General features: G+C 35.2%; 2 protein-coding genes across 11 annotated transcripts in view; one reads left to right on the top strand and one right to left on the bottom strand.

The window, feature by feature from the left end:
• LOC141480556 (uncharacterized) overlaps nt 1-23,104 on the top strand; it is a 285,808-nt gene that overhangs the window by 141,335 nt on the left and 121,369 nt on the right. The gene's annotated exons all lie outside the window — the stretch shown is intronic.
• Nucleotides 1-23,104, bottom strand: part of RhoGAP68F (Rho GTPase activating protein at 68F) — a 206,661-nt gene that overhangs the window by 86,368 nt on the left and 97,189 nt on the right. For 9 of the 10 annotated variants that reach the window (XM_074170584.1, XM_074170618.1, XM_074170589.1 and 6 more), the window contains one exon: nt 18,375-18,692. The exons of the other annotated variant lie outside the window; for it this stretch is intronic. In XM_074170584.1, coding sequence (XP_074026685.1) covers nt 18,375-18,692 — 318 coding nt within the window. The remainder of the gene's footprint in view (nt 1-18,374; nt 18,693-23,104) is intronic. 10 annotated transcript variants of the gene reach the window in all.

The raw sequence follows: 23,104 nt of genomic DNA, 5'->3' as shown, positions 1-23,104 counted from the left end.
CAGAGTGTCTCAAAATACGTCAGCGTGGAAAATAATGATATAATAATAATAATAATGAAAAAAAATCGGTTTGAAGAAAAAACATGGCCAAGGGCGTTAAAGAAAAAAACATGGCTGCCAACGTAATAGAAAAAAACATGGCGTCGAAGTGTACAGGGTGTCTCAAAATACGTCAGCGTGGAAAATAATGGTATTACAATAATAATGAATGAAAAATCGTTCTGAAGAAAAAAACATGGCCACGGGCATTAACGAAAACAACATGTACTCATGTCTCAAAATACGTCGGGCGAACGTAATAGAAAAAAAAACAAGGCTGCCATACAGGGTGTCTCATCGTTTAGGAAAAAAAAACATGCACAGGGTGTCTCAAAATATGTCGGCGTGAAAAATAATGATATAATAATAATAATAATGAATGAAAAATCGGATTGAAGAAAAAACATGGCGGCGGGGCTTTCAGAGCAGCGTTGAAAAAAAAAACATGAGAGCAATGTGTACAGGGTGTCTCATTTAAGAAAAAACATGATAGTTCAAGGGGGCTCTATCGTTTTGACGTGTGATTCTTCAATGTGTACAGGGTGTCACATTTAAGAAAAAACATGCCAAATTAATGGGGCTCTATCGTTTTGGCGTGCGATCCCAATGGGAAACGTTTGAGAATGGGGGGCAATGAGGGTATTTTTCAAATACATTTCAAAATACGTCACATGCGTTTTTTCGTTTTCATGTTAGTGGCATCAATGTATACAGGGTGTTTCAAAATACGTCGGTGTTGTTGAATTATAAAAATAATGATATAATAATAATAATGAATGAAAAATCGGATTGAAGAAAAAAACATAGTTGCTTTGAAGAAAAAAACATGGTAATGTGGTAACGAGGATCTAGGAGAATATAATGCGATAAAACGTTCAGTTTTGTCTCGAAAAACGCATTGAAAATTTTGCAAAATTTCGATGCGTTAAAATAGCCAGTTTTGTCATTTGAATCGCATCGAAAAAAAAAATGCATTTTTAAAACCCTCATTTCTTCTGAAAGCCCATATGATTTGCATTGTATCGCGTCACGGAAAATGAGGCAAAAATGACATGAGAATCGTTTTTAAAAAATGTCATAAATTTATAGCGATAAAACGTTCATTTATGCCGCGATTATCACATGAAATATTTCGCAAAATTTCAATGCGTTGAAACAGTCAATTCAGGAACTTCAATTGTTTCGAAAAAACATTATTTTTGCAACACATTTTCCAAACAAATAACGCATGACAGAAAGATCGAAAATCGTTTATGGTATGAACTAGAACCGATTTTTCGGTTCCAATCATTTTTCGTCTGAAAATACAGACTATCAGCCAATAAAATTCATCTCAAAATTACTATGCAAATATCGAAATCATTTCCTTCATATCATTATTTAGGATGTTTCGCTAATCAACATTTTATGCACATCAAATGCTTTCAAAAAACACATTTTTTATTGTTACACATTTAAAAAAAAACAATATCGTCTAAAAAAATTGTTTATGATATGAAACATATTCCGTGATGTATTTCATTACGGACGACGAACTTTGCCCTTTATTTCAATTGTAAGTTGAATATACATATAAGTTATGATATAATAAAGGCGATATTATTATTATTATTATTATTATTATTATATATTCGAAATAAAGAGTGATCCAACATGTCAGAAGGACACTTGTCTTTGTTAACCAAGTTACTATCATCAGGAGAAGTCAACCAGAAGTAGATAAAAATAACAGAAAAATTTATATAGGATGTCGTTTAAGAAAAAAGAAATACTGATCACCTTACATTTGTAATTTATTTTGTAATCGAAATTTCTTTAAAAATAAGGGAAAATGAAATTTTCCCTTATTTTTAAAGGGAATTTCAATTGGTAAATTGAAATTCCCTTTAAAATTTCAATTGGTAGAAGAAGGCTTAATAATATAGAGCGAGGAATATAGGTCAAATTCATCATTAAACGGCTTGGAAGAATGAAATATTGAGTTGTAGATATTTTGATAGTATATCGATAGGTAACTAATTAATTTCCGCTGAAAAACTGATATTTGAAAGTAGAAGAAAATAAAAAAAACAAACACATTGAATTTAAAATAATTTATTAATTTTTATCTTCACTGTGGGTGTTGGTAGTTGCTGGAGGTTGGCTCAAGTTTGGAGATGCAACAGGAGGTGGCGGCTCGGCTGTTTCATGTGTTTCTTGTTTGTTTTCTGTCAGAGATGGGCTTGGGTTTGGGGCAAGAGGTAGACTCCGGTGGAACGTATTCTTCTTGCCCAGTACAAGTGCAGAACCCCCACCACTCGGGGTAAAAACTGCATCTTGCATTATCGATGTTCAATCTGCAAACATTCTGACATTTATAAATTTATATTACAATTGAATTTTAAACAAACTCACGAAAAATCTACCCCCTCATCCGAAGATGAATAATATTTTGCTTCTTCCCCTAGCGAATAATACACCTTCTCGTTTCTGAAAAGCAATGATTGATCAATATTTGAAAGTTAATAAAAACATAATCACTTACGAAGAATTGTGTTTTTCATGATCTGCAATAAAAAAGAATACAATGTTAAAATACGTGTGATATTCGTGGAAATGTAACATTTATAAATAAAAACTTTTTATCAAGATTTTAAAAATGAAGATTTGTAGGCGGCACTTCAAATCAGGAAAAGAAAATGTAAAAATTTCATGCTCAACAGGTGTGAAGAGTGAAAACTTGTCATTCAATCAATAGAACAAACTTTATGTTTTATTGGGAAAACAAATGTGCAACATGAAGAATAACAAAATAATCAATTGAAAATATTTAAATTATTTCGTATAATGACATGATAAGTTTGTCAATTCGAATTTTGTTGATTATTGGCATGGGTAAGGGAGGCATATGAAGGATAGGAGGTATATAAAATTCAAGGTTACCACGTATTGCTTTTTTTTAGTGAAAAGTATACCATTTAAGGGGTGTCTGTATACCTTAACTACATAAGATTGAAAATATTGTATGGAGACGTTGTCAGGCTGAAATTGAAGATTTATTCAAAATGTCATATTCTTGCGATCTCAATACATTTGAGTAATCATTCAAATCAAAAGTTGAATCTTTTACAGATAATGCTTTTGTGAAAGCCGAATTGACCGTGTAGGGTTCGATTCCAATAATTTCGAAACCAAAAGATATCGAAACGTTTCGACAAATCAACATTTTGCCCCCCCTCCCATTATTCATTCAATATTATATCGTTTGCAGATCATTATTAACTAAGTTGCAGCTAAGTGCTTCATGTTTTTTCTGTAACCCCATGCTGGCGTAATTACCATCTCGCCCACACATACTCACAACTACCATATATAAAAATGAAAAATGACTTGGGATTTCAGTATTGTTTCAAAATGTTGTGGTGGACACTCATATTTTTTCCGTACCTCACTACTTGTGAAAATGTGACGAATAAAGAAGAAATGTTGCAGTATCTATTTCAATATAGTTACATCGATAACAATAATTCTCTCACAGATTTTGAATCGACTATGACTAGTTTTCAAGAGGAATATAATCTTCCCGTGGAGGGTACATTGAATTCAGATACTCTGAGTTTGATTCTAAGACCGATATGTGTAATCCCTGAAAACGCTTTCACGACTCTGGGTAAATGAAACAAAACATATATCAAATGGTCTTTTCCACAAGCATCTGCCAAAATGAGGCTCAATGCTGAAAAAGCCTTCAGTTTATGGGGGAATATTTCTAATTTCAAATATGTTCGTTTGACGAATACCGAAAAACCTGATATAACTATATCGCTGGTACAAAGAAGACATTCATTCCGCCGAGACTGCATGTCTATGGAGTATGTCAATTTGAATTTGATGGCCCCGGGAGAATTTTAGCTCATTCTTACACACCTGAGAATGATGAATGCAAAGAAATTCATTTAGACGAAGAAGAATCGTGGGATCTTGATGGAAACGGAGGTACGAGTTTTCTCATGACCCTAGCTTACGAAATTGGGCATGTAATTGGATTGGGGCATAGCATCCAAGAAACTTCTATTATGTTTTCTTGGTATCAACAAAAAACAATTCAATTAGGAAGAGATGACGAATATGCAATTGAATCTTTATATGGTCGACGTAATACCACCACAGTAAAAACAACTCAGCGTTCTACTGCAAGAAAAAAAACTTCAACGACAAATACCCCCCAAAAAACGAAGAAAACATCAACGACAAATACTCCCCAAATAACGAAGAAAACATCCAAGACCTCTGAGACTGAAATAAAAAACCTTTGCAATGTGAAAATCTCCGATTTTATGTTTTTGGCAAAAGCTCCAGAATTTCCAAATCACAGACTATAGGTTACAACAAATATTTATGAAAGCTGGATTTGAATGAGATGTTGATACCTGCGAAACCAGAGAAAATTGCTGATTATATGAGTGAAAACGTTTCTGTTAACCAAATTTTTCAAAATTCAGCAGGCGACATAATTGCACTCGATAAAAATAGATGTGAATATTATGTGGCAATATTTCTGAGCCTAGAAATCAAAGAAAATCATCCAATTCGAGTAACATCCGATATAAATGTGATATTCCAAACTAATAGTGGAAAAGATTACATACTGTATGAAAATAAATCATACGTGGAATTTTTTGAAACACCTGGTGTAATAACAACGAGAGGACGGATTTCCCATATATTTCCGGGAATTCCAGGAGATATCACAGGTGCTTTTCGATACATTGATGAACACATGTATTTTTTTTAGAAAATACACCTACTATAAATACAATGAATTCACTCGAAAAATAATTGAACCTGGACATTTCAATTGGAATTTATTCGGTGTTCCATGCCCTGCAGAAAGACTTTTGCATCAACTAAAAGAACTCCTGAAGAAAATTACATCTATTTATCAATAAATGACTATTTCGCAATATTATCTTACTTAATGTAATCAATAAATACTTAATTTTTTATCAATACCGCTACAACACCAAGCTTAACAATCTGAAAATCATTTGAAAAAACCTCTACTCTCACGTTACGAGCATTATCACATTTAGGTAGTGTCTTATTGTTATGTCAAATTTCAAATTGTAAATAGGTAAATATTCAAATTTTTTTCTCTATTTCGAATCGATGAAAATAAATGAAACCAACATGTGAAATTATCGTTATCACTAATTGATTGAAAGTCTGTAACGGGAAATTCAATATGATGGGAGACGAAAATTCCTTCGGTTATTTTGTTAGCTAATATTGTGTTCGTTGTAAATTTTGCATTGAATATTCTCGAATGTTTTTTTTTGTTATCACGCTAGATTATTTAAACAAGTTGGGGCGATTACCATAGCAATATTAATTATGTTTCAGTTGCGTTTGTTTGTGCACCATTTTCAATAATCAATGTAACTAGAAAATTTGTCTTGTTTTATTTACGAAATTTTTTAAAGTGATTTTCTTTCAATACGAAACATCTCGTTTACCGTAAAAACTTTTGGTCAAAATTGTGTGTGAAAACGAAAAATTTCATTTTGTTTCAATTCAAAATACGAAATATATTGTTTTCCGTAGTTTTTGCCTCCCATCATATTAAATTTCCTGTTACAAAACAAGACAAATTTTCTAGTTACATTGATTATTGAAAATGGTGCACACACAAACGCAACAGAAACACAATTAATATTGCTAGGGTAATCGCCCCAACTTGTTTAAATAATCTAGCGTGATAACAAAAAAAACATTCGAGAATATTCAATGCGAAATTTACAACGAACACAATATTAGCTAACAAAATAACCGAAGGAATTTTCGTCTCCCATCATATTGAATTTCCCGTTACAGACTTTCAATCAATTAGTGATAACGATAATTTCACATGTTGGTTTCATTTATTTTCATCCATTCGAAATAGAAAAAAGAATTTGAATATTTACCTATTTACAGTTTGAAATTTGACATAACAATGAGACACTACTTAAATGTGATAATGTTCGTAATGTGCTAGTAGAGGTTTTTTCAAATGACTTTCAGATTGTTAAGCTTGGAGTTGTAGCGGTCGTGATAAAAAATAAAAAAAAAAACATTAAGTTATTGCATAAGAATTTATTGATAACATTAAGTAAAATATTATTGCAAAATAGTCATTTATTGATAAATAGATGTAATTTTCTTCAGGAGTTCTTTTAGCTGGTGCAAAAGTCCTACTGCAGGGCATGGAACACCGAATAAATTCCAATTGAATTGTCCAGCTTCAATTATTCTTCGAGTGAATTCATTGTATTTATAGTAGGTGCATTTTCTAAAAAAAATACATGTGTTCATCAATGTATCGAAAAGCACCTGTGATATCTCCTGGAATTCCCGGAAATATATCGGAAATCCGTCCTCTGGTTGTTATTACACCAGGTGTTTCAAAAAATTCCACGTATCATTTATTTTCATACAGTATGTAACCTTTTCCACTATTAGTTTGGAATATCACATTTATATCGAATGTTACTCGAATTGGATGATTTTCTTTGATTTCTAGGCTCGGAAATTTTGAAAAATTTGGTTAACAGAAACGTTCTCACTCATATAATCAGCAATTTTCTCTGGTTTCGCTGGTATCAACATCTCACTCAAATCCAGCTTCCATAAATATTTGTTGTAACCTACATATATTCTGTGATTTGGAAATTCTGGAGCTTTTGCCAAAAACATAAAATCGGGGATTTTCACATTGCACAGGTTTTTTATTTCAGTCTCAGGGGTCTAGGATGTTTTCTTTGTCATTTAGGGAGTATTTGTCGTTGATGTTTTCTTCGTTATTTGGAGGGTATTTGTCGTTGATGTTTTCTTCGTTATTTGGGGGTTATTTGTTGTTGATTTTTTTTTTCTTGAAGTAGAACGCTGAGTTGTTTTTACTGTGGTGGTATTACGTCTACCATATAAAGATTCAATTGCATATTCGTCATCTCTTCCTAATTGAATTGTTTTTTGTTGATACCAAGGAAACATAATGGAAATTTCTTGGGTACTATGCCCCAATCCAAGTACATGCCCAATTTCGTGAGCTAGCGTCATGAGAAAACTCGTACCTCCGTTTCCATCAAGATCCCACGATTCTTCTTCGTCTAAATGAATTTCTTTGCTGAATTTCACTAGTTCGGACTTCCATTGTCTATTATATAAAATGATTTGAAATCCCTGAAACAAGTAAAAAAGAATAATTAAAAAAGAATAGTTGAAAATAACAATTATATTAAGCAACAATAAACCTGAAATGAAATGATAGTAAAATAACCTACAAGTAAAAATATAATAATTGAATAAATAAAAATTAAAGGAATGCAAAAAGAAAATAATAAAAATAAAAAAGTGTAGAGATTCCAAGTCACGTTAGTTCACGACGTTTCGATTGTTGGTATCTACAATCGTCTTCGGGTGATGACTGGACTGATTCCTCCGAGAGATGACTATTTTATAGGTCGTTGAAATACTTTCACTTTCTCTACTTTCCATTTTCCGCTTCACTGATTCCGTGAGAGATGACCGATTTGGCGGGAGTTGGTCATTTCTCGTTTGATGATGGGTTTCCATATGTTTCGTATATCTACGCTGGCCTGGCTGAATACGTTGTTGGACAACATGTATGCGGCTTCCTTAAATTTTCTCCTGAACCAATGTTCCTCTCTGTGCAAGATCTCAGCTTGGGACCACTCGATGTTGTGTTGATGGGTCCAAACATGGTCTGCTATTCCTGATTTGCTGGTTTCTCCTCGCTGTGTGTGCTTCTTGTGCTCGGCAATGCGAATATTCAATGGCCTCTTAGTTTCACCAATATAGGATTTTCCGCACTCACATGGTATCCGGTAAATGCAATTCTTGGAATCGCAGTCTGCGTTTGGGGGCCTGGTTTTTGTGAGGCTGCTACGGATAGTGTTACCGGATCTAAAACAGGTTCTAATGTTGTACTTGGAACCAATTCTTCTTATCCTCTCCGATAATCCTCTGATGTAGGGAAGTGCAAGCACTGGTTGTGCTTCAGCGGAATGGATACTCCAAAGCGATGGTAGAAAAGACTTTGGCCAAAAGACAGCAGGAGCCTCGCAAGGAAGAGAAGCCGTCACAACCAGTGCTTGCACTTCCCTACATCAGAGGATTATCGGAGAGGATAAGAAGAATTGGTTCCAAGTACAACATTAGAACCTGTTTTAGATCCGGTAACACTATCCGTAGCAGCCTCACAAAAACCAGGCCCCCAAACGCAGACTGCGATTCCAAGAATTGCATTTACCGGATACCATGTGAGTGCGGAAAATCCTATATTGGTGAAACTAAGAGGCCATTGAATATTCGCATTGCCGAGCACAAGAAGCACACACAGCGAGGAGAAACCAGCAAATCAGGAATAGCAGACCATGTTTGGACCCATCAACACAACATCGAGTGGTCCCAAGCTGAGATCTTGCACAGAGAGGAACATTGGTTCAGGAGAAAATTTAAGGAAGCCGCATACATGTTGTCCAACAACGTATTCAGCCAGGCCAGCGTAGATATACGAAACATATGGAAACCCATCATCAAACGAGAAATGACCAACTCCCGCCAAATCGGTCATCTCTCACGGAATCAGTGAAGCGGAAAATGGAAAGTAGAGAAAGTGAAAGTATTTCAACGACCTATAAAATAGTCATCTCTCGGAGGAATCAGTCCAGTCATCACCCGAAGACGATTGTAGATACCAACAATCGAAACGTCGTGAACTAACGTGACTTGGAATCTCTACACTTTTTTAGTTTTATTATTTTCTTTTTGCATTCCTTTAATTTTTATTTATTCAATTATTATATTTTTACTTGTAGGTTATTTTACTATCATTTCATTTCAGGTTTATTGTTGCTTAATATAATTGTTATTTTCAACTATTCTTTTTTAATTATTCTTTTTTACTTGTTTCAGGGATTTCAAATCATTTTATATAATAGACAATGGAAGTCCGAACTAGTGAAATTCATCACGAAACATTGTCAATCACCTTCAAACAAACGAATTTCTTTGCATTCATCATTCTCAGGTGTGTAAGAATGAGCTAAAATTCTCCCGGGGCCATCAAATTCAAATTGACATACTCCATTAGATATGCAGTCTCGGCGGAACGAATGTCTTCTTTGTACCAGCGATATAGTTATATCAGGTTTTTCGGTATTCTTTAAACGAAAATATTTGAAATTAGAAATATTCCCCCATAAACTGAAGGCTTTTTCAGCATTGAGATTCATTTTGGCAGATGCTTGTGGAAAAGACCATTTGATATATGTTTTGTTCCGTTTACCCAGAGTTGTGAAAGCGTTTTCAGGGATTACGCATATCGGTCTTAGAATCAAACTCAGAGTATCTGAATTCAATGTACCATCCACGGGAAGATTATATTTCTCTTGAAAACTTGTCATAGTCGATTCAAAATCTGTGAGAGAATTATTGTTATCGATGTAGTCATATTGAAATAGATACTGCAACATTTCTTTCACATTTTCACAAGTAGTGAGGTACGGAAAAAATATGAGTATCCACCACAACATTTTGAAACAATACTGAAATCCCAAGTCATTTTTCTTTTTTATATATGGTAGTTGTGAGTATGCGTGGGAGAGATGGTAATGACGCCAGCATGGGGTTACAGAAAAAACATGAAGCACTTAGCTGCAACTTAGTTGACAATGATCTGCAAACGATATAAATAATATTGAATGAATAATGGAGGGGGGGGGGCAAAACGTCTACTAAGTGTCAAAACGTTGATTTGTGGAAACGTTTCGATATCTTCTGGTTTCGAAATTGTTGGAATCGAACCCTACAAGGTCAATTCGGCTTTCACAAAAGCATTGTCTGTGAAAGATTCAACTTTTGATTTGAATGATTACTCAAATGTATTGAGATCGAAAGAATATGACATTTTGAATAAATCGTCCATTTCAGCCTGACAACGTCTCCTTACAATCGTTTCAATTTTATGTAGTTAAGGTATACAGATACCCCTTGAATGATAAACTTTTCACTAAAAAAAACAACACGTGGTAACCTAAAATTTTATATACCTCCTATACTTCCTATGCCTCCCTTTCCCATGCCTATAATCAACAAAATTCGAATTGACAAACTTATCATGTTGTAACGGAACGGTAATAGTAACAGTAGGGACTGTATACCGTTATGACACTTAACAAAATGTTAAAGTAAATCCCTCAAAGACGACTTACCTTGAGTGGATTGCGGCTGTCTCATCAGAGTCCTGAGATTGGTACCAGTTCTTGGAATCGAAGCTAATCCGTGTATCAAGAAGCACGATATTATGCGGTGCGATAAACATAAATATTATCAGCAAGAAACGAATAATTCACAGTTGAACTGGGCACACAACCACACAAAAACAATGCAACAACACTAATAATCGTCCCTTTTCATCGCTCCAACACACCACAGAGGGCGCAATCATATTGAAGTCGTTTTGAGGGTACAGGGTGAGGCAAAATTAAGAAAATAAAAATGAGTATCTTAGCCGTTCCGCAACATTTACTGGCCCGCAAAATGCAGAAGGCATTTTCTAATATATAACTGAATAAAATTAATATTAAATATTCAAAACATCAAATAAAACAAAAAATGCTGAAAAGAAAAGTGAAAAGTCGTGTACTATTCAAGTGGAAGTGGACACAACTTGACCAGCGGGCGCTTCAAGGTACCATGCGTTGTTTTAATTGTTGCTACCCTCGCGACTTGATCATCACCAAAATGCAATTTGGAGATACGACCGAGCGACCACTTGCATGGGGGAAGGTTATCAGTTTTGATAAGTACAAGAGTACCGATGCGAGGGGAAGTACCGCCATTCAACCACCTACCTCTTTGCTGTAAAGTGTGCAAATATTCTTTATGCCACCTATGCCAGAAATCCCGATGTAGGCGTTGTAATAGTTGCCATCTCGTTAAACGGTTCAGGGGTACATCAGAGTAATCAGGCAGCGGTAGACTGGAAACAGGTTCCATAGTTAAAAAATGGCCGGGAGTGAGAGTGTTGAGATCATCAACATCGGCGCTCATGGGCGTTAAGGGTCGCGAATTCAAGATGGATTCAATTAATGTTAACACGGTATAAAATTCTTCGTAGGTGAGGATTTGTTGGCCGATAACACGAGCCAAATGTGATTTAACGCTCTTTACTCCGGCTTCGCATAACCCATTGAAATGAGGTGCACTTGCCGGAGTAGGATGAAAAACAATATTCTCGTGAGAAGCTGAAGATTCGAGCAAACGGAGTAATTGACGCTGGGCACCTAAAAAATTGGTGCCACAGTCGCTATAAATATGGAATACACGTCCACGACGTGCAATAAACCTTTGCAAAGCTGCTAAAAAACTGTCAGTAGAAAGATCGCTGGCAAGTTCAAGATGAACCGCCTTGGTAGCGAAACAAACAAAAATGCATAAATATGCTTTTATTGTTTTCACACCACGATGGCGACTGAGAGTTATCGAAAAGGGTCCCCCATAATCGACACCTGAGTGAGAAAATGGTTTAACTTGAGAAACTCGAGAAATAGGCAAATTCCCCATGAGGGGTTGAAAAGTCTTAGGATTTTGTTTCCAGCATGGAATACATTGAGAGAGAACTGAATTGATAGCTCTTTTTGGAGATAAAATCCAAAATTGTTGCAACAGAAGGAAATGAGTCGTGCGAAAACATGCATGAAAAAACTTCTTATGAAAATCCAAAAAAACTTGAAGTTTTCTCAAAGGTTTAGAAAAACGTTTACTTTCGATTTCTACAGAAAAATGGACACTTTGGACATGTCGAACAAGTCTAACAGAGCGTTGTGGCGCTCGCAAGGCAAAATTGAGCCTAAGAATTTTTGAGAAGGTTTTCTCGAATTGTTGATAAAACGTAGCAAGTAAACTAGAACATTTTGTAGCGATCTGAAACAAGAATGCGTTTCTAATAAAATATCAATGACATGGTCAGTACTAGAGGTTAAAAATACTGGAATTGATTTTTCCTCCTCCACCGGGGGTGCAAGGGGCAGAGAAGGCGAATTAGGCCATTCATCTTGTTTTTTAAGGAAAGGCGGACCGGTGAACCACATAGAATGTGATATCATCTGACGGGGTAACAAACCTCTGGAAGCAGCATCCGCCGGATTATTGGTGGTATCTACGTGATACCAATGTTCAGGAGTGACTTTCTCCCTGATGAATGTCACACGATTTGATACAAATGTCTTCCAACGGTGTGGATGACCCTTAATCCAATATAACACTATTTGGGAGTCGGACCAACAGTAAACACGTTTCAGATTTAATTGGGGTGTAATAAGATAAATGATTGATGACATCAGCTTCGTTAATAAAACGGCTGCACATAACTCCAAACGCGGAATAGTAATTTTCTTAGTTGGTGCAACTTTGGACTTTCCACATACGAAGCTAACATGATTCAGTCCATTGGCATCAAAAGAACGCAGATAAATAACACAAGCATATCCTTTCTCAGATGCATCGCTAAATCCGTGAATTTCATAAGCGATTGCTTGGGAGTTTGTGAACATACGCGGAATTTTGAGACTGGATAAAACGGGTAGATCAGTTTGATACTGATTCCAGATACGAATAATTTCATTATTGGGAATATCATCCCAACCAATACCGGACAACCATAGCTGTTGAATGAGATGTTTGCAAAAAAAAGTTACTGGAGAAATGAATCCTAAGGGATCATATACGCGAGCTAATTCGGATAAAATTGTTCGTTTAGTATAAGGACGATTTGGAATTGCAGAGACAATGAAAGAAAAACAATTAGCAGAAGGATTTCAACGCAATCCCAAAATTTTCAGACAAGAATCGATATCTTCAGAAAACGTGTGCGGTTCTTGGACAAATAAGAGGGAGGCAAATCAGAGAGCAAAGAAAGGTCGTTGCTAGACCACTTTCGAAGTTCGAAGCCTCCTCTTCGTAATAAGGTAATAATTTCAGTTTTGAGTTGGTGAGCCTTTTCAAAGGTAGGAATGGAAATCACGAAGTCGTCAATATAGCAGGTGGAACTGAGTGCGAGTGAAGCGAGCGGAAAAGTACCACCTTCATCTTTAACTAATTGTTCAAGTGTTCTGAGCGCAAGAAAGGGCGAGCAGTTCATACCGTAAGTTACAGTACGAAGACGATAATCTTGTAGCGGTAATTTGGGATCAAATCTCCAAATGATTCTTTGAAAATCTCGATGAGAAGGATTAACAAGAATCATTCTATACATTTTTGTCACATCCATACACAATACGTAAGGATGAATGCGGAAATTGACGATAATATTGAAAAGATTTTGTTGCAACTTTCGACCAGTGTATAAATTATCATTGAGCGATATTTGATTCAAAGACTTTGCTGAATGTAATAACATGTGGATGGAATGTCCATACTAGAGATCAACTCCATGTGATTAAGATCTAAATATTCTTTCATAAACGCAGAATATTGCTGGTATAACTCCGAGTTTTTGATTAAGCGGCGTTCTAATGATAAAAACCTAGTGACAGCAAGGTCACGAATACCTTGGTATTGGATCGTTTCATTCTTCAAGGGCAATGCAACTATATATCGACCGGTTTCATCTCGAGTGACGTTGTCGACAAAACTTTTTTCGCAAGCAATATCATCAGAGGTATTGTGTGGAGTATCAGGAACAGACTCTACTTCCCAAAAAGATTTGAGAATTTTTTCTACATTGTTTGGCTCATAAGCCTCACAAAAAAAGAAGTTATGGCAGGCGGGTGGTTATTGGTCTTTCCTATTAAAATATAACCTAAAACTGTATTCAGAGCATATGGTTCATCACACTTCCCAGATATTTTTCCATTCAATATGATCTGAGAGAAGACGTCTGCCCCGAGAAGAATATCAATATTCCCTGGACAATAAAATTTAGGATCAGCAAGTTGCAAATTCAAAATATGATTCCATGATTTGTATTCAATGCGAAAATTGGGAAGATTGTCACATATTTCATCAAGAATAATAGCATCAGTGTGGAATATCGGTTCATTTTTAAATGAGGGCTTGAACGAAAGAGAAACTTTTCCTTCAGAAGTCGAGGATTTCATCGAACCCAACGCTTTGACTTCAATAGAAAAGCCTTTTTTTGGCAATCCCAATTGCATTACAACTCGTTTCGTGATAAACGAACTCATACTTCCACTATCAATTAAACAGCGAAAGGTTTGATAATTTCCTGAATTGTCGGAAATATCAATAAGAGCGGTTGCCAATAAAACATTATGAGATTTGGCAGTAACATTCGAAGCAGCGAGAATACTAGTAGCGGTAAGATGAGGAGAATTATCTTGATTGGCAATAATAATTTCCATAGAAGTAGTTGTGGATGAAGTAGCATCACTTCCCCCCACAGCAGGATTTTTATCGAAATGTAGAAGAGTATGATGACTACGCGAAGAACATTTTTTACAACAAGCAGTCGATCGGCATTTATTCAAATCATGTGATCTACTCAAACAATTGAAGCATAGATGTTTGTTTTTACAAAAGTTATAACGCTCAGAAGGTAGTTTATTCGCGAAAGCCGGGCATGTATAAAGTGAATGACTCTCCTGACAGAATAAACAATTTGATGCAGGAGATTTATTCGCAAATAAAGACGTTACTCGAGACGTATGTTTTAGTATTGGATATGCCAATAGCTCATAGATTTGAGAGAAGCTATATTTTCTTCGAATATATCTAATAATTTTCGGATTGAAGAAGAACAATCACCATTCACTCTTGAAGTTCCATCAATCTCAAACCAAAGATCTTGAGCGCACAATCTCCGATTCGAATAACGTTTATTCAATGCATTGTATGCAATTTTATAATTTTCATCTGTTACTTTCAATGTCCTTACAATTCCTGAGGCCGAACCTTGCAAAGCAGAAATCAAATAATCGAATTTGTCCACATTCGATAAGGTATCATTATTGTGAATAACTGAGTTAAAATGATCGATAAAGGATGGAAAATTCTTATATTCACCGAAAAAATTTTTAAATTCTATTTTTGGAAGCTTAACTTTAGAATAATTCGTACTCGTTTGAAGAAATGAAACAGGTGCCTGTGTGCTATTAACCACGTCATCAATGAATTCCATATAAACAGCCTTTACAGCGTAAAACTCTGCAAGAAACGCTTCTTTTACCGCGTCCTCTGGAGCGGCATCTTCATCTGGAAGTGTAAGCAATGTACTGATAATACAATTATGCTGTTTTGTGAACTCGTTTTTTATCGAGTCCAACTCTTCGCATCTAACTTTAAATAAAGTTCGAATAGACTTATCAGTTTTAACCCTATCTGCAAGGGCTCTCAATACTGTAATTTCATTTATAGCAGAATTACGATAAATTTTGTATTTTTTAACCTTATCCATTTTGATATGGGAGCAAATAAACAAAGTGAATTCGAAAGGAATACCCAGATAGTAACAGGTGATAAAAAACGCGAGCAAAAAACGACAGCGGGAATTGAGGAATTCCAAAAAATATAAAAGAAGTTCAGCGATCGACGGAGCAATGGTATGTTGAGCGCAAGATAATTAGTTGGTCACGCGCTGTAGATACACTTCCACTTTTCAACGAAAGTACTGTTTGGCAAGAATATGAAAATAGAGACGAAAATTCAATTTTATGTTTATTAGAAATTATAATTTCGCTACGGAATTCACAAAATTATGCAGATTTGAGAGAGTCACTTTGAAATTAGTAATTTTCAGAATTAAATTCAAAAATGAGCGGTTCAAAAAAAATTTTTTTTCTTTTGAATCGAAACGTCGTGAACTAACGTGACTTGGAATGTCTTCACAATTTATTTTTATTTTCTTTGTTTTTCCATTTCTTTATTTTTATTTATTCAATAGTTCTATTTTTACTTGTATTTTATTTCACTATTATTTTATTTCACTATTATTTCATTTCAGGTTTATTTTGGTTAATATAATTATTATTTTCAGCTATCTCATTTTTAATTCTTCTTTTTTAGGTGTTTCAGGGATTTCAAATCATTTTATATAGTAGACAATAGAAGTCCGAACTAGTGAAATATTCATGATGTTTTGACGAGCATGTCTTATCAAAATATCATGAATCTGCAGTCAACGATGCAAAACAATTTTAGGAGTAAATGCCTGTGGATGGGTTTTACAATGGCTGGAAGTATCGGTATCATTAAAAAAAAACTAAAAGAGAAATATAAAATTTACTTCAAAAAGAAAATATATTCCTAACATTCCGGTCTTATGTGAGACACGCTAGTCGCAAAAATATAAGTGTTTCCATTTTTAACAAACATTTTGAAGAAATTATTATTGGACTTGCAAATATATCTATAGAAGGGAATGCTGCTGCAAGAAAAAGTGCTTTTCAGTAACACTGTGCTTCTAGTAAATTAGTATTCATTATATGCATTGCAGTGATAGCCAAATATTCAGGTATATCGCCAATGCATACAATCGAAGATTATCGATGTGTACACATGTACAAATCATGTTGAAAAAATTATTTCTGTTATTAAAGACCATCGCGGTAATGCATACAGGGAAAGTCAGAATATTTTAGTCATTTCACATAGAATAGCAGCTGCTATTAGAACTGATTTGCAAATCCCGAGCACTGCAGGTCGCCAACAACAAAGATCCAATCACCCAGCTGAAAGTGTATGTGATTTTTGAAAGCGATCAGTTATCATTTCTTATTTAGAATCACTGATATCCGCACTCGAACAGCGTTTTTCTAACGAACATTTACCATCTTTTAGTTTAATGTCGCTACATCCCAGTTCAATGTTGAATACGATACTGGTTGATTTTAAAGAAAAATCACAAGATTTCTGCCAGTACTATTATCTTCCTCTTTTTGAATATCAAGCGGAAAAAGGTATAAGTTGTGGAAAGGAGGCGGACACCTCCCCCCATCTAAAGCTACCATTATTTCGTTGGCACAGCTGTGTACAACGAGCAATATGGAAAAGTATTTTTCGACCTTGTGACGTGCAAAAACGTGGTTGCAGTCTACGACGATCGAAAACCGTTTAAACAGGTTATGTATACTGAGCATCACCGAAAAAAATTTAAAAAAGGGGAAATTGTACGAGAAGTTATGAGAAGATTTTGTGAAGAGCCTCGTGGATTGATTGTCAAGTAGTAACGCTATTTCTGATTTTCATATATTTTTTTAATTACTACCTTCACTGCTCAAGTGAAACTCATTTGTTGAAAACAACGATCAAAACAATATAACCTAGGATTTTCTTTATTTCCCCCCTATATACAATCCTGGCTACTCCCTTGGATACTGCCTGTGCTATGTATCCTGTCTTTTCCTTCAACAGTTCTCATTCTCGTTGGTGATCTCCACACCTTTGCTTCAGGCAAATTGATCGACTTGTGTGGAAGAATCTCAGAACTTTTTTCTGTGTTTAGGTGCCGAAATCGTAGATTTTCCTAATTCTAATTTATATTTACTGCTTCTAAAGAATGGTATATCTTCCGTCACCTGTTTCTCTCGTAACTAGTGTTTAAATATTGCACTTCACTAGTTTCAATTCCGAAATGGATACAAATGCTCTGTTTGAAACTCATGGAAAACAACAAGAGATGATGATTGTATTTCAAATGAATGTAGACATTATATTGATTGAAAACATGACAATTGAGTACCTACTCCAAAACTAAACTTGTACAGGTAGATTACGTGGAACTAATCCCAAGGAACAAAGTGAGGCACATTCATTAGGTGACGTATAGATCTAACTTAGAGGCCTAGAATTCAGAGAACTGGTGGTTGTAGTTCTCGTTACACTTCATGAAGGTACTATCCTAAAACATTAGGCACCAATAAATACAAAAAATCACGTTTAATTTATGAAATACACACCCCAATGAATAATCAATTATTACAAATGAACAATTGTATAGAAGACAAAAAAAAGGATCAAACTTACGAAAGTGAAAAATCCATTATGAGATCTGCTTTTTTTAATTCTAATAATGACCGTCATCCCTCAGGAGCGGAACTCGTTTTCAAACTAACTCAAGACTCCACTCCTGTTAGAGATTAATTCTATATTCAAAATCATTGTTGCTGAAATTGCAGAATATCTGTTTGTATAATTTTAACACGTCCGACCCTGAATACAAGAATACACCATATAATATGGTATTATTGTAGCTTCACTCTCATAATGACACTAAAGAAATCAACAAAAAATACTGGCATTTTTTAGTATGTTTTTGACAGAATATATAAACTCACTCTTTCACTTCATTAGGAATATCCAATTTTTCTATAGGTATTAATTCATCAAGCTCTTTCAACTTCTGAATATAATTCAACTTCTTCCCAAACTTGGCACTGATGAGAGGTCTGAATATCTGAGAGACAATCTTGAGAAAGCTTGTAGGATGGACCAGGTACAAAGCTTTCAAGTTTTTTTTGTAATTCCTATCGAAGGCCTTATAAGCTTGAACGAGCCATCCCAAAGAAGGTTTATTTCTGCTTGTAAGGCCATAATGGAAGTAGATCAGACTGTAGTCCTGCTTTACGTAACTTTCTAAGGTGTATTTCAGATAGCTGAAAAATTAAAGGGAAATTTCAAATAAAATTTATAGAATGTTACATTTTCCAATAAATTACAACCTTGTACTTTATGAAGTTCAAAAAGTATCACAACTCATCTCACAAACTTAATTCAGTTTGAAATGTTTATTAACTAGAAATCTACTGATAATCTTACAGCTGAAAACACAAGTTTAAATTGTTGAGGTGAAATGGGATTTTGTATAAGGTGCAAAACAAAAAATTTAAGTTGCAGTTATGGAAATGCTAAGAGATATATCAGGAAATATGTCAGATCCGCAAATACACTATGGAAAAAATCGAGATAAAATCAAAACTTCCAAATAAAAGTTTGTAGAACAGAAATTTACGCACGCACGCACGCAAATATTATATACTTTGACGAAATTCCCGTCCAAACTGAGGGTGAAAAGTAGAATGACAATAAATGAATTGAATTTTCTGGAGAATTCTGTCGTCTGCCTGTTCGTTAGTCCGGTTGACTGATTGGCTGGGTGGCCGTCTGTCCTGTCAGAAATTTATTGGTAAGATGTCTGTTATAGGGCTCTATTAGATCTGGAATCCTATTTAAGAAAGACAATTTGATAGAATAGGCTGGCTTTCAGCAATTTTAACTCTAAATTTACTGTATAGAGATACCGAAAATTTTCATATAACCAATTTTGATTATATTGGTGAATCCTACAAAAAACTCAGATTTTTTTTACTATAGTGGTTTGAGAAATGTGAACATTTTTGAATTTTGGCATATTTCCTAAACTACTGAAAATATAATTGTTTGTTATAATACTGTTTGTATTTTCTATTATTTTCACCATTGTGAATCCAATGCATAGACATCTTGTGTTCTGATAAACAAGACAGTTGTTGAATAGTTGTTTGCATTGTTAGATGATGAAGATAATAAAATAGATAAATACTATTCGTTTTCCAAGTTGGTTCTTCCAGCAGGGTACTAAATAAAGAAATAAATTGAAGTACAATATATACTTCTTCGAGATAGGATACTAAATGAAAAATTGCAGGTAAAGTGAGTAAAATATATTGCCTTCCTCGTCATTGCAGAATCAGCACTTTAGGTACCGATATGGAAATAGACAAAATCCGATTTCATCAGAAGAAGCAAGCAACAGAAAATCCTAAAGATTAAATAAGATGTCCATTCCGAAGGTGACGTTTTTAGAAATGACCCGATAGAATACATCAATCAAGTAGATTGAGAAAAGGTGTCTTTCGAAGCCTGCTCGCCTCGAAATGGTAACCTCTGGAATTGACCTGCCGGATACCAACAATTGAAACGTCTTGAAGTAAATTGGCTTGAAATCATTTAATTTTCAGTTCTTTTTTATTGTTCAATTTTCAATTATTGCTTGTATTTTATTTTATGGAAAATTCATTTCAGAATTTTTTTTGCTTAATATATATTTTTTTGTCATGACATAAATCTATTTATTAAAACAACGATAAAAATAAAAACAACTGTAATGTATGTGGGTGCTACGCCACTGATATAGGGCTAAGGGCGCATGCCCGGAGAACAGTCTCCAGGTTAGGAAACGCTGGGGGCAGTCAGTATCAATCGGCGGCTGTGGTTGTATCTATGAAATGTACAAAATGTATATATAATGTATATATAATGTATAATGTATATATAATGTATAATGTATATAAATGTGTATATATATATATATATATATATATATATATATATATGCGTGTGAATATCTTTGGATATTATCGATGTCAATAAACCTGTATCCACCCGAAATATCAACAGCCTTATTTCCACCACCTCCTACATAACAATTGGCGACGAGGATAAAGCAAAATTTCGTAGAAAAGGAGATGATGGCGACGGATACACGTGTCGGTGTCATAGGACCGGTGAACGAATTCAACCCAGAAATGGATTGGATTATCTATAGTGAAAAATTGGAACAGTATTTTGAAGCAAATCTCATAAAGGACGAAAACATAAAAGTGGCCATGTTATTAAGTTTGATTGGTTCGGCAACTTATAAACTCGTGAGAGATCTTGCGTTTCCAAAACTGCCAAAGGAAAAGACTTATAAAGAATTAAAGGACCTATTAGCAGGACAATTCACCCCTATAGTATCCATATTCCGTGAAAGAATTAAATTTTTCAATGATATGCAGCAAGAGGGCGAGTCGATTAAAGATTGGTATGCCAGGCTAAAATCCTTAGCGGTAAACTGCAAATTGGGTGCAGAGCTGGAATTTTCATTAAAAAATAAATTCATCTGTGGACTACGGAAAGGTAGGATCCCAGACAGGCTCTGTGAAGAGAAAGAAGACATCACTTTAGAAGCGATCGTGAAATTAGCAGTTCAAAAGGAGGATGTAGAGACAGTCTGCAGCAGCGTAAATTGGATGGGCCGCAGCAAAAAATGGAGTGAACAGGAACGACCGGCAGTAGCAGCGCGGAGCAATCATGGAAAGGACTGTTCAATGCGGAACACGTCAAGTATGACGTCAGAGCAGCATCAAGAAAACCAGAGGAGATGGCAACCCCGCCGAGATGTCAAAAGAGGACAGAAGGAGATTGACAAGTGTAGTGTTTGTGGTCGTGAACATAAGGGTTGTGTAAGTACGTCAAATATGTTTGTAATAATTGTGGAAAAATAGGACATTTGGAGAGAATATGTAGAATTAAAAGACAACACTATCTGGGAAATGATGTAAATAAAAATGATAGTATAGGAAAATCTCATGAAGAAATGTATGATATGTTTAAATTAACTGTAAAGAACCAGAAAGTAACCCTTTCATCATCAAGGTAAGAATTAATAATGAAAATCATGAATTTTTGATTAATACTGAAGCATCAGTCTCAGTATTGAATGCACAACTGTATAATGACAAGTTCAAAAGTTTTGAATTAATGAAAGATGACACGGTGCTGAGGGGGTATACTGGTAAGCTAAAAACCTTTAGGATACTTTAATGTGAAAGTAACAGTTAAAGATACAACCAAACAGGCCAAATTTTATGTTATTGATAGTGAGGGACCCCCTAGTTTATTAGGAAGAGATTTTATGAAAAATTTTAATATTGGTCTGAACCTTGCTGACATCCACTTAGTAAAGAACCTTGAAAAATCAATAGTCGAAAAGTTTCCTAATGTCTTCTGCAATAAAATTGGCAAATTTAAACATTTTCGTATTTCGTTAGGGTTGAAAGCTGATGCCAAGCCTGCGTTCTGTCGTCCCCGTCCCGTGCCTCTCGCTTTTCGCCAGAAGATAGAAGAGCAATTGCAGCAGATGATAGATGACATTATCGAGCCGGTTCCAACGTCAGAATGGGGAACACCGATAGTGCCTGTATTAAAATCAGACGATACGATACGCATATGCGGAGACTACAAGACGACAATAAATAAATGGTTAGAAGAAGTAGAACACCCTCTACTTCGAATAGAACACATTTTCGCAGTGTTAAACGGAGGCAAGACACTTTCAAAGCTGGATTTAAACAAGGCATATTTACAGTTTGAGTTGGATGAAAACGCCCAGAAATGGATGACGTTGAGCACTCATAAAGGATTGTTTGCAATGAAAAGAATGTCGTTTGGAATTGCACCAGCAAGTGCAATTTTTCAAAGAACAATGGAACAAGTATTGCAGGGATTAGAATGTGTGGTCAACTACATGGATGACATAGTAGTCACAGGAAAGACTGAGGAAGAACACATAAGAAATCTTGAAGGAGTATTGAGGAGACTCGAAGAGGCAGGACTAACCCTGTGTAAAGAGAAATGTCAATTCTTCAAGGAAAGTATAGAATACTTAGGACATCGTATCTCAGCGGAGGGGCTGAGGAAGACAGATACAAAAGTGGAAGCAATAATGGAAGCACCCCGACCAGAGAACGTGCTGGTGGAAGTAAGGAGTTTTGCTGGATTAGTGAACTACTATGCATTGTACCGGATCTATCAGGTATCATGAGTCCTATTTACAGGTTATTGCTAGCTAATGTAAAATTGCATTGGAGTCAAGAATGTGAAAAGGCATTCCAAATGATTAAGAAGACCATGGCTGAGTACATCACGCTTACCCACTTCGATCCATCAAAGGAAGTAATAGTGGCCAGCGATGCGTCAGGAACAGAAATTTCAAGCGTTCTCTATCATAGAGATGATCAAGGACAAGAGAAGCCTATAGCATGCGTTTCTCGCACTTACATGCCAGCAGAAAGGAAATACTCAGTAATATGTCAGGAAGCTTTAGCTATAGTTTTTGGGCTGAAGAAGTTCGAACATTACATCCGAGGAAGAAAAGTGACAATTCGAACAGACCAGAAACCATTAGCAGCTCTGTTTGGAGAAAACAAAGGAATACCAGAGCAAAGTAAGGACCGGTTGCAGCGATGGGCAATCTACGTAGCAT

Source organism: Leptinotarsa decemlineata, unplaced genomic scaffold (genome assembly GCF_025532065.1).
Source record: "Leptinotarsa decemlineata unplaced genomic scaffold, Ldec_3_MD MMD2_P_RNA_scaffold_11, whole genome shotgun sequence".
NCBI lineage: Eukaryota > Metazoa > Arthropoda > Insecta > Coleoptera > Chrysomelidae > Leptinotarsa > Leptinotarsa decemlineata.
Note: the sequence above shows the minus strand (reverse complement) of the source record. Positions and strands in the feature narration are given on the sequence as shown.